An 11,935-nucleotide genomic window follows, 5' to 3' on the forward strand; every position below is an offset into this window, starting at 1 on the left:
CATCAGCACAGGAATCATACACAGCCACACGTACAGGTGGTTGATCACAATTACCCAAAAAGACACAATCACATTCACGCGCGGTTACAGACACACCACTGCAAGTTCATGCGTGCAGTGATAGTTTCGATTTGCAATTAAGCAGAAACAAGCACTTCCAATAATTACAAAGACAGTGACACGCTTAAACACTACTACCTTCATTATCTGTACCATCCTGATTGTCCACACCATCACAAACACACAACGCATGCCCACAACCCTCACACCCAAAGACTGTATATCTATCCTCTTGGGCATTAGCCGACCCAGGAGAGCCTAGCACTCCTTCCTTTCCTTAGGTCTGCCCTCTCTCTGTTTGTCCCTCCCCGTTCCCCAGAGCCTGCCCCAGGTGTCCCTCCAGCAGCGGCAGCACAAACTCCAGCAGCTGTCCCAGCGCCATTTCACACCAAATCCAAATAGCTATAGGGTGCTGGCTAAGCAAGGAGCAGGCAGCCCTGACTCCGGATCTGGAGGGTTTTATTTTTTTTTCACATAAATTACACAAGCACTTTATAAAATGGTTACACAGAAAACACCTTATAAGTGCATAACTTAAGCTCCCCTATGAACGGGATCTGGAGAAAGAGGCTGAGTTTGTGTGAAACCTGCCTGTGCGTACCTGGGTGCAGCTAGGACGTGTGATGGGGGCCTGGCAGGTCGTGGCGTTGTTGTGTGTGGGATAGTGTGTCACAGTGCGGCCGTAGCCTTGTGTTTGTGAGAAGTGCCATGCTGTTGACAACGAAGCTGGGTCGCCCCTAGCTTATGCCTGATAGTGAGGGTTAAGGGTGTGAAGGCTATGGCCCCACGTGTGCATGACACTCTGCCACAGGTCCTCTGTGTTTGACTGTGGGTGACACCAGGAGGGACGGTGAAGTCACCTTTGGGAGGACCTTGGGGTGTCAAGTGTGATGGGGAGTGGGATACAGAGGGGTACTCCCCAGAGTAAGTTCAAATGACAGCCCATGCTCTCCTCTGAGGACCTCAGGAGCTCTTCTTCCCCCACCTCCTCTGCCTCTCTCAATCCCACGTTAAAAATCAGAATAAAATAAAATAGACGCAAACTGAAAGGACTCTGAACAGTTCCAGAGGGCGTGGGACCACTTAGGCGTCGGGAAGGAGGTCCCCGTCCCTGCGCTCTTTTCTTCCCCCATCAAAGAGGAAACAAGGCGGGCAGGAGCGCCCACGCCAGTGCGGAGGGGCGCCGCGTTCCCCTCCCGCGTGCAGTCTGAAGCGGGAGGGGGAGAGAGTCCTGGGTCTCAGCCTCAGCGACCCCTTGGCTGGACCCGGGTTCCTGTGGGGTGGGGCAGGCAGGCTCACTCGCAGGCCGAAGCCACCGACGTGACGCTGGTGATCTTGGTGGAGTCGTCGGACCACGGCTGCAGGTTTTGCAGGGCGAAGAGTGAAGAGTTGTGCACACACAGCGGGTCGGCGGGCAAGGGCTGCGCCAGACTCTTCTGGAAGGCCTCTTGCTGCAGCTGCAGGAGGATGCGGTTCGCCTGCTGCCTCTCTGCCTCACGCTCCTCGGCGGTCTGCCGCCTGCACCGGGGACAAGCCGTTACCCAGGCTCCCAGTGTGCTCCCGGGGAAGTAGCCTGGAGGAGCGCTGCTCCCTTCACAGCTCCCAGCTCCAGCTTGGGGCCCTTTAACACACACCCTTATCTTGAGGGTCCTGACTCCGACAAAGACTTGAAACCCCAAAAATAAATGAGGCGCAGGTATCCCCGGGGGAGCTGTGGGAAAATCCGCTAGGCCCAAGCATTTGGGGCTCCCAGTCTCCCAATAGCCTAGGAAGGCACAACCAGGGGTAGGATGGCACCTTGCCTCTCCCTCTGCCCCAAGCCTGAGGCGCCCCACCCTCCCCACCAGTCCAGGGCAGAGACAAGGGCCAGCGGATTGCGAGCTGCCTTGCCTGACCTCTTGTCTCCCCCTTTTCTTGTAATCCTGTTGCAGGCTTCCTGCCTCCTGCGCCGAGCCCTGTGCCCTGCGGGGACTCCCGCCGTGGGACCAGCCGCCTTCCTCCGAGGCGGCCTGGGGAGGCAATGACTCACTTATTCCATTTAATGCCCCCCCTCCACCCCGTCAACTGAGATCAAACGTCTGTCTCTAAGGTGGACAGACCTAATGGGAGTCCCGGGGGCCTCCAGAAGCAATTTGTAGGCGATCGATGAAGCCACGCGAAGCCAGCAAGGGCCTCTCCCAGCGGTGGACGCCGGCCTCCTTCCCAGCGCCCCTTCTTGCCTATTGCTCCGTTCGTCGTTCTGTCTCTCGCCTTACCCTTCGGTCCTGCATTTCAAACGGCCTGACTGGTTTTCTTCCTTTTAGGCGTCATGTCTTTATCTCCTATTTTCTCTCACCCACACTTCCTTCGTTCTCTCAGAATTAAGAGAATTTATTTGAAACGGAAATGGAGGTTTAATCATCCATTGCTTTCGTTTATTATCCTAAGACTTCTTAAGGTGCCTGGTTTTTCCTTTTCTCCCTGGGGTGGGCTATTTATCCTTGCCGGGTCCCCTCCCTTCGCCTGCCACTCTCTTCCCCTGTGCCCCTCTCTTCCAGGGACTTGCGTTGCTCCCTCCCCTTGCTTAGGCAGCAGTCTGCTGGGGCCTTGGGAACGCTAGTGCCCCACCCTTATTCATTCCCGCTAGCCCTTGCTACCTCTTTAGCCTTCCAGAGGTCTGAAACCAACCCCCATTTCTTCCCCAGTGCCAGGAAGGAGGGGGCAGAGTGGGGGGGGCAGTGGCTTTCTTTGTGGCCACGATTGCAGAATGGCGGGAGATTCCTCGCTTTCATTCAGAAAAAGAGGAAACTCCAATTCCTTCCTCCAGCTCTAGGCTCACCCAGCGGGGAGCCACGGGCTTTGCCTGGACTCTCCTGCGCTCTCCCCGCTGAGGCCTGAACTATGGAGAAACTTTTCGCGTGTGTGGAACGGAGTATGCAGGCCAGATGTGCAGGAGGGTGTAGGGGTGCAAGTGAGGCACCTGGAGAAAGCGCCGGTAGGTGCGGGGAGTTAGTCTGCCCAAGAGTGTGGGAAGCTTTATAAGAGGGAGAGAGAAAAATGTATGTGTGTGTGTGTGGGGGGATTTTAGTGTGGTTGTGGGTGTGTGACAGGAGAAGGGTAAATGTGTCTCTTTCTCTCACACACAAACACCCATCTGCTCCTAATTGATCCCCCTTTCAGTGGGACTCCAAAACCCCGCTACAGCCGGTGCGGATTGATTTTCCTCTCCCAGGGTGGGGCGCCTGGCTGTGTGAGCACCCGGCGGAGCGCCTGGGGAGAAGGGAGTCAGAAGGGCCCAGGCCCGCGGTTTGGAGCCCGACGGCACAAGCAGGAACCCCGGCTGGAGCGCAGAAACAAGGCACGGGCCATCCCACCTCCAGTCTCCGGGATGGAGTAGGTATCTCTGTTAACGCGACTTTGCACAAACAAAATGTCCCTTAGGACTCACTGATCCCCAAAGCCCGGACTGCACGGACTGTGCTCTGCCCCATTTCCCCAAGCAGCAGCGGAGACCAGCCTCGTCTACACCAGCACTGAGTGTGTCGGCCAGAAAGCCAAGAAACCTCCGGTAAAACAGAGCCGGGGCTCTCCAGCCTCGCCCCCGGCAACGGCCTCGGTTGCTTCCCGTTCCCCGCGAGCCTAGCAGGGAACCGATCAGAAGCCAGCGAGCGGAGGAGGGTGTGAGCGCCCCAGGAGAGACCCAGGGGCAGAGAGCTGCCCGTCCAGCGCGCTCACCTCCACTTCGTCCGCCGGTTCTGGAACCAGGTTTTGACCTGCGCGTCGGTCATTTTGAGCGCCTTGGCCAGGGCGGCGCGCTCGGCCGAGGCCAGGTACTTCTGGCGGTGGAAGCGCTTTTCCAGCTCGCAGATCTGCAGGCGCGTGAAGGACGTGCGCGGCTTCTTCTTCTTGGGGGGCGTCCGGTTCTGATAGGGGTGACCTATACGGCGTGTTACAGTGAAGGGTGAGAGGGCCACTGGAGCGGGAGACAGACAGACGGCAGAGGCAAGCGGCAGAGCGTCAGGAGGCGTCCCAGGCCCGACTCCCCGCGATCAGCGAGCGCAGCGGCTATACCCCAGGAGCGGGGCGGCGATCCTCCCGTCAGCCCTCAGCTCCAAGCCCGCGGCGGGAAAGGGCCCCCTCCCGCCCGCCAGGCCGACGCCGCCGCCGCCGCCGCCGCCGCCGCCGAGGAGGCCTCTGCAGCCCGGGGCTCCCACATGCTCAGCCAGAAAAGACGTGGTCGCCTCCCCAACCTTCTTGAGGGCCTGTCTGATGCGAGCTAAAGGTCGCAGGCCCCCACTGCCCCAGGCAGCTAGAGGCAGTGCTAGGTCAAGGGTGGGGGGCTGTGTCTTGACCTGGGCCACCACAAGACACACACATACCACAGGGGCAAATTCTAGATCTATACACAGTCTGGCACACAGACACAGGGGCAGACACACAGGCAGACATACAGGACACATGGCAACACAAGGCGACAGTTACTCATTTCCTCAGAACCTTCTTCAGGCCTGAAGATTAGGGTGTACTGTGGCTGTAGGTCCTCTGTGGAACGCCTTTCGCTAGAGACCCAAGACCAGTGGGTTCTGGGCTGAGGTTCCATTAGAGCCCTTCAGGACTGGCCTGGCCTGGGTTGGGGGAGTGCAATGGGCAGCAGGCCTGAGAGAACTAAGGTTGGGGACTGGGGTCCCTTGAGTACAGGGTCCTTCCTGGAGGCCCAGAGCAGAAAGGTTGTAGCCTCTGCTGCATGCCTCCCTCCCTCCCCCTGACCTAGCTTGAGCCACGGTTCCAAGGCCAGAACAGGAGCAAGGGGCCTGGGGTGACTTGGGGCCGCCTAGCTGAGCGTGTAGCTCTAAGCTGCCTATTTCCTTTCCACCATTGGGCCTGGATCCCGAGCCCCATGGGAGTCCCACGTCGCCATCCGCAGCGGCCCGTACCTCCCGCCTCCTTTCTCTAACGCCCGGCCAGGAACCCAGGTTCAACTCGTGGTTACTTCTAAGCGGGCAGCGGAGCTGGCCTGGGCAGGAGGATCGAGGATCCTAGGAACGCTAAAGGGCGGCGGGAAGTGAGGCCGGATAAAGGGGCCCGCTCGTGAACGAGAGCTGATTGCCGAGCGCCGAGAGCGGAAGCGAGAGCGGAGGGAGCCGGGGCGGACGGGGGAAGGCGCGGAGCTGGCAGCGCAGAGAGCGGCAGCCGCCCGCCGCCGCCGCCGAACGCTAATAGTCCCAGGAGTTGTCCCTCGGCCGCCGCTGCCGCCGCGGATCGATCGCCAGCCAGGCCTGTGCATTATTCACACTGGAGGGAACAGGGCTGGGCCCGGAGGGGAGGACGCCATGCCGGGACCGAACGAAAATGAAGCAGGAAGCTCAGCTTCACGCTGCCACCGACCTGGACGAAGCCCGAAGTCCTGGAAGAAGGGCCCGGCAGCTCTGCTGCTTTACTCAGGCTCAGGGCCTCTGCTGGGCCCGGGAAGCGCAAAGGGCACTGGAGCTCCGAGCGCGAAGTGGTGTGCGTGCGTGTGTGTGTGTGTGTGTGTGTGTGTGTGTAGGGAACGAGAAGTGGGGAACCTGTTCTCTCCCTGCGTCGGATTCTGGGGCTCGCGGTCTCAGCCAGAGAACGTTGGCCGGGACGGAAAAAACAGTTCGTTCACATCGCGCCCCTTTCTACAAGAATACCGAGCCCCAAATGCCGGCTGAAGGTGGTCCCGAAACTACCCTTTCCTTCCGCCTGACTGAGCCCAGGGACTCCGAGAGGGGATCAGGGAGCGCTTTTCAGAGCAGGGGTCCTGCGGGAGAGACGGAAAGGGGCCCAGCCTGGGAGAACTCTTGGAGCCTGGCGATTCCGCGAGCGTGGAAAGGTGGCGGGCGGCTGCACTTGGGGGAACCGCCGAGAGGACCTGGGCAACCTGGTGCGCAGAGGGGGCTGCGGAGAGCCACCGGGCGGGGGAAAGGTAGCGCAGAGCCCGGGCCGCGGCCAGGCGGGGCGCGCGCGGGCCGGACTCACCTGTGAACCTGTCCTTTGTGTATCTGCGGTTACTCTCCATCCAGGGAAAGGTGAGGCCGGTGAGGTTGTTGACACCCGGCACCGCAGGCACGGAGGGCACGGTGGGCAAGCCAGTAGCCAGAGGCTGAGGGTGGGCCACCGCTCCGGCTAGCGGCCTATGCGCCGGCACCCGGATCACCCCCGCAGCGCTCAGGGCCCCCCCGCCGCCGCCGCCGCTGCCGCCGCCGCCCCCTCCGCCGCCGGTCCCGGGGCCGCCCGCCAAGGCCATGTTCACGTTGTAGGAGCCAGCCAGCGGGCCCATGCTGCAGGCGCCGCCGCCGCCGCTGCTCGCCGGGCCACCAGGGCCGCTCGGACCTCCAGCACCATAGGCCCCCGCGCCCCCGGCCCCCGCCCCGGACGCGGGGCCCCCGCCGCCGTAAGCGTAGGCGCCTCCAACCAAACAGCCAAGGCCGTATTCTCCGTCCTGGAGACGCGAGGCGGGCCCCATGCAGCCGCCTTGGTCCGGGCTGTTGAGAATCTGGTCGATGCCGAAGCTGATGGGCTCCGCATGGCCCGGGTGGAGATGGTGCGGGCCCAGGTGCTCCATGCTGGCCCCCGGCCCCGGCCCCGCGGGGGGGCCTGGGCGGCGGCGTTTGCTGTGTTTGGCTCCGGGGGCAAGCGCGCACGGGCGCGGAGGCGGCAGGGGCTCCTGGCTGCGCGAAGACTTGGAGGCGAAGTGCGCGGAGGGCTAAAGTAGGGGGGAGGGGAAGGAAGAGGGGGCGCCGTATTCTTCCCCTCTCTGGCTGCTCCTTCCCCTCTCCGGCTGCTTGCTAGATGTTGACTCTGGGACATCAATCACCGGGCGAAAAAGCCCGGTGCGAGCGAGCCTAGCCGTTTCGGCCGGGTCTCTCCATTGGCTGTGCGTGGAGAGGAGCGGGGTGAATGACAGCGCGGGGGAGGGGCGGAGAGGGGGAGAGGGAGGCCGGGAGCCGAGACTGATGCAGGAGCCAGACACAGAGGGACGGAGACCGAGGCTCGGAGAAGTAGTTTCAGGAAGAGAGAGAAGGGATTCAGAGACTTAAAAGGAGAAAAAGAACAGGAGGCGGCCATTCCCAGAGACCTATGAACAGACGGACCCAAGGAGGTGGAGGACAGAGACCTTTTCCCAGCCTGGCAGGAGTCTCCCCACTTTGAATTGGGCCAGAGAGGTCCGACTTGATAGGCCTCTGGGGAAGGGTGTCCGTGAGCTACCGGAGAACCTCCCCAAGGCCTCGGCTGGGAAGCACCTGTCCGCCAGCAAGAGGATTTACTCCAAACTTCAAGTCTGGCTTGTTAGAAAGTAGAAGACTGTCTACTCCCCAGGTATGGAGCCCAGACCCCTGAGGGAGGAAGGTGAGTTCAGGCTTGTCCTTTTTTTAAAAAAACACAGGGCTAGGAGCAACTGGCTAGATATTGGTGGAAAAATCAACAACTATCCCAACTCAGCCTATTTAGAGAAACTGAGGAAAGGAAGACTTTCTGAGAGGCAAACACAAGTCAAGGGAGTTGGCTCCAGGCCTGCTGCCAGGGTGCCCATGCCTCAAGGTACCCCTTTCCTTTTAAATAAACAGAGTCCTCAAGAAGCAGTTCCCACAGCATGTGAGTGAATTCAGTTAGATTGCTTTCACCTAGTAACTAGCCCTCACTGGCTATTCCAAGCAAGGAACCCTTGGATAGCTATGAGGGCAGGGAGTTATTTTCTTACTTTTGGAATCCTGGGAGGGAGGTGTGGGGGATGTAAGACTGTGGGGGCTGGGGTTGGTGGGACCAAGATCAGGGCAACCCATCTGGGCAAACAGAGGCCTTTTAAAGTTTTGCCTGTGGCTGACTGGCTTAGTGCCTGGGAGAGAAGGAGGAAACTCCCTTTTTCTGCTTCCTCTCTTTTTTCCCTCTTCAGTAGGGAAAGGTTTGCTCCCTCAAAGAAGCCAAGCTCTGGGAAGGATGCGGGTTGGATCCCTTGGGATCTGTTTCTGGTCTTATCAGATTCAACAGGTCCTCGAGGAGGGACTGTCTCTATCAGGCAAGATGCTAGAATATGAAGGTTTGCATTCTACTTCTCAAATCTCGTTACAGTCTATTTGCTTTGGTCAGGTCTGTTATTTCCGCTTGAAGAGATCTCGGTGGAGGCAAGGAGTGGCTTACTCATCTCAGTCCCCCTCTCCCCACCCACTGTGGAGTACCACCCCAAAGAGCAGGATATAGTGCCGAATGAATGAACTTCCTTATTCAACAAATATTTACTGAATACCTTCCACGTGTCAGGCACTGGTTTTGGCATTGGGAAAACAGCAGTAAACAAAACAAAGGTCCTGCCCTCACGAATTTACATTTCATAGAGGGGGTTAGTCAATAAAGAAGCAAATACATTAAGTCAGATGGCGATAAGTGTTATGGAGAACACCATGAACTTCACCAGCTCTTCAAGATGGGTATTATCCCTATTTTACAGACGTAAGAAAGTCAAATTTCAGAGAGGCTAAGTGACTTGATAGAGACGGAGGAGCTGGGTTTGACTTGCATTTGTAACTTAGACTGGAAATCTGGCTGCTGTTGGAAGCCCATCTCTATGGGGAATATCGTGTCTGGGCACCAGGCAGGTGGACAAAGGCCCACTCAGAGCAAGGCCAGATATGAAGTAGGTAGTGGTTTGGAAATGCTACACAGAAACAGGAGAGAGCTCTACTCCCTTGCCAGTCTGCTCCTCTCCATCCACCCAATCCAGGTTTCACACCTCTACCCAGGGTAACTTTCATCAAAAATTGTTTGAACTTAAATCTATCTCTTTCCTGCCTTTTATCTTGGGGGAACTAAAGAGCAGGGATAAACATAAGTGTTTTCTCGAGAAAATCCTATGTGCTGGGCACCACACCACACTGATCTCATTTAAGACAATAACTCTGTGAAGTTAATGGAAACATCTCTAATTTTTAAATAAGAAAATTGAATGAATGTTCATAGCAGTATTTTTTATAATGGCCAAAAAGTGGGAACAGATCAAATGGTCATCATGCGATGAATGGATAAATAAAATGTGGTATAACCATACAATGGAATATTATTCATCCAAAAAAAAAAAAAGAATAAGAAGGAAGTCCTAGTTCATGCTACAACATGGAAAAGCCTAGGAAACACGATGTTAATGAAAAGAAGCCAGGCACAAAAGGCCACATATTATATGACTGCATTTATATGAACCATTCAGAACAGGCAAATCCACAGAGGCAGAGAGTAGATTAGTGGCAGCCTGGGGTTGGAGGAGGGAGGGTAGGAAGTGGCTGCAAATGTATACAAAGTTTCTATTTGAACTGATGAAAATATTCTGGAATTAGATAGAGGTAATCATTGCATAACTTTGTGACTATCTTAAAAACCACTGAATCGTATGATTTAAAGGGAATATTATGGTATGTGAATTATATTCATTTTTAAAAAACAAAAACAAAAACTGAGACTTGGTAAAATGAACAAACTTGCCCAAATTTCCACAGACTGAATAATGTTGATCTGGGTTCCCCAAATCTGAACTCTTTTCCCTGGATGAGGCTGGAAAATATGGAGAGGGGTGCATTCACTTCCTTTGGGGCTGGATCACAGTGGCCCTGTTCCTTTTCATGGTTAACTACAGTTCTGCCTGCTGCAGTTAAAACTGTCTTTCTAGGTTATCCTTAGAACAACTTCCCTTTGCCGCTCTCTGGCCCATGCAGGAAACCCCCTCCATGTTCCTAACACTCTCCCCATTCCTCCCTCCGTCCTCCTCTGGATGAATCTTTCTAGCACCCATGTCTTTCTGACCTTGCCCATTTGGGCATCTGCCTTACTTACTTATTGCATCTTGAATTCCTCAGATCTGGCATCAGTTGGCCAGGGTCCCTGGCAGGAGGTATCTATCACCTTATTGGCTCAGCCCAAGGTTGGCAGAGGTCACAGCTGCCTAGTGGCCCATTAAGACTGTTGGGATGCTCTTCTCATCAAAATCCCGCAACCCAGGGACATCCTGACTTTTCCCTGCCCTTACATCTGTTTGCCTCTACGGTGTCTTCCATAACCCCCTCCACCGCCCACCCCCATCTCTCCGCTTACCAGAGTCAACTTTTCTCCCAATCCAGTTCTGAGGTGCTGGCCTCCCCCAAGGTGGGGTTCTTTGTGTCCAACTTGACCTCAGCCTTTGTTTTCCAATGAGGCAGTTGCTGAGGGCCTGGGGTACACTTTTTCGGTCCCTTCTTTTCCTAGGAAGTTGAGACAAGAGGGTCAGGAGTCTCTGGGTTCTGGCCCCCACCCCTCCTGGAAGCAGTGTTCCCTGAGCACAGCCCTGCAGGTTGGAAAGTGTTTTGAAGGGGGGAAGGAGGGGCAGTGGGAGTGAAAGGAGACTCACAGGGAGCTTAACCTTAGGTGGTGCAGCTTTTGCATTTCTACAGTGTTTCTGAATGTTGTGCAGAGTAGCAGCCCTCCTTAGGAAGGACTAGGAGAGGAAAAGAAAGCAGGATAAGGCACAGTGACATCCTAGGCACCCTCAGTCACAGTGATGATCTTGTGTTGTCCACCAGTAACCCAATGGTGTTATCTCCATTTCACAGATGGCAAAACTGAGGCACTGAAAGCCAGGAAGGGACAGGAACGAGGCTCAAATACTGTTTTTCAGACTCCAGGCATTAGAAGCTGATTTCTTTTTTTTTTTTTAAGATTTTATTTATTTATTTGACAGACAGAGATCACAAGCATGCAGAAAGGCAGGCAGAGAGAGAGGAGGAAGCAGGCTCCCCGCTGAGCCGAGAGCCTGATGTGGGGCTCCATCCCAGGTCTCTGGGATCATGACCTGAGCAGAAGGCAGAGGCTTTAACCCACTGAGCCACCCAGGTGCCCCATAGAATCTGATTTCTTAATACCAAACTTGGTAGATAGTAGATGTCCTAGCTTTGCAGGAGTATCTCCAACACACATCTAGGTGAGTTCCAGCCCTGAGGCCACCTGGTAAACCAGCCCCCCACACACACACATAAAGCACCACCCACTCCCCTGGCCTGCAGAATAAAGAAGTGCCTCCAATTAAAAAAGGAGCAGCTGGGGCTGAGGCTGGGGCGGGGGGAGGAGAAACAGGAGGGCTCAGCCACAGAGGGCAGCTCCTTCAGATCCCACACGGTTTCCTCCCCCTCTGGGAGAGACCCCTGGGCCAGGGGTTGTCCTTTAGCTTAGGGGTGTGTGTATGTGTGTGTGATAACTTAATTACCTTGTGTTAGGGAGACTGTGTGTCCACGAGGGAAAAGCCAGATGTGAAAGTGTGCATGACAGTGCGGATGGCCAAGTAGATACTGGGCATGTCTCCAAGGAATAATTTTCTAAATTTACCCAACAACTATGTATTGGGTGTCTATTATGTACCAGCGGTAGGCTGTTGGGATTCAACTGCAAGCAAAACGCATGTCTGTAAGGGGGCTGGGGGAGAAGAAGGGAGTCTGGGCCATTTTTGCAACTGGATTTGTCTGTGTAAGAATGCAAGTGAATGTGTGTTTTCTGTAACAGATAAGATCAGGTCTCTCCAACTGTTCCTGTATGATGAGCACATATGATGGACTGAGGGTGTCCCTTGGCTACTGTGTGAAAGTGTGAGTGTAATCATGGGGTGTGTGTGTGTGTGTGTATGTTGTCTTATTTTCTAGTGTAGTTGTCAGGGCAATGGCCATATGTTGGACTGTGGGTGTGGAAAGGGGGCGACAGGATATGCCCAATAGATATGCACCAGGGACAGTGTAGGACAAGCTGAGAAATGTGTAAGGGGAGGTGTGAAATGAAACAGTTCATGCTGGGGCCACTGGGATCTGGATTTCCAGCACTAAAGGGGCCAGTTCTGCCTTGTTCACCCGCAAAATGGAAGGGTTGGTGC

General features: G+C 55.8%; 1 protein-coding gene across 2 annotated transcripts; it reads right to left on the reverse strand.

Annotated features, from left to right (window-relative positions):
- Positions 1 to 1,261: 1,261 nt before the first annotated feature.
- Positions 1,262 to 6,816, reverse strand: TLX1 (T cell leukemia homeobox 1). Of its 2 annotated transcripts, none has more exons than XM_032877487.1 (3): positions 6,040 to 6,816; positions 3,775 to 3,976; positions 1,262 to 1,578 (listed from the first exon to the last, which is right to left on the reverse strand). In XM_032877487.1, exons 1-3 carry the CDS (start codon positions 6,623 to 6,625, stop codon positions 1,356 to 1,358), a joined length of 1,011 nt encoding a protein of 336 aa, XP_032733378.1. In that variant the 5' UTR covers positions 6,626 to 6,816; the 3' UTR covers positions 1,262 to 1,355. The 2 variants fall into 2 exon arrangements, with proteins under 2 accessions (XP_032733378.1, XP_032733370.1); XM_032877479.1 differs by having other exon boundaries at positions 3,775 to 4,012.
- Between the last annotated feature and the right edge of the window lie 5,119 nt (positions 6,817 to 11,935).

Source organism: Lontra canadensis, unplaced genomic scaffold (genome assembly GCF_010015895.1).
Source record: "Lontra canadensis isolate GAN:19392208 unplaced genomic scaffold, GSC_riverotter_1.0 scaffold3, whole genome shotgun sequence".
In the NCBI taxonomy this organism is placed as follows: Eukaryota; Metazoa; Chordata; class Mammalia; order Carnivora; family Mustelidae; genus Lontra; species Lontra canadensis.

Bases quoted from the DNA above. Each gene is read 5' to 3' on its own strand.
- TLX1 (XM_032877479.1), bottom strand. From the start codon at position 6,625: ATGGAGCACCTGGGCCCGCACCATCTCCACCCGGGCCATGCGGAGCCC. The intron at 4,013-6,039 runs GTGAGTCCGGCC...CTCCCGCTCCAG, and splicing joins CACAAAGGACAGGTTCACAG to TGGCCCTCTCACCCTTCACT. The intron at 1,579-3,774 runs GTGAGCGCGCTG...TCCCCGGTGCAG, and splicing joins AACCGGCGGACGAAGTGGAG to GCGGCAGACCGCCGAGGAGC.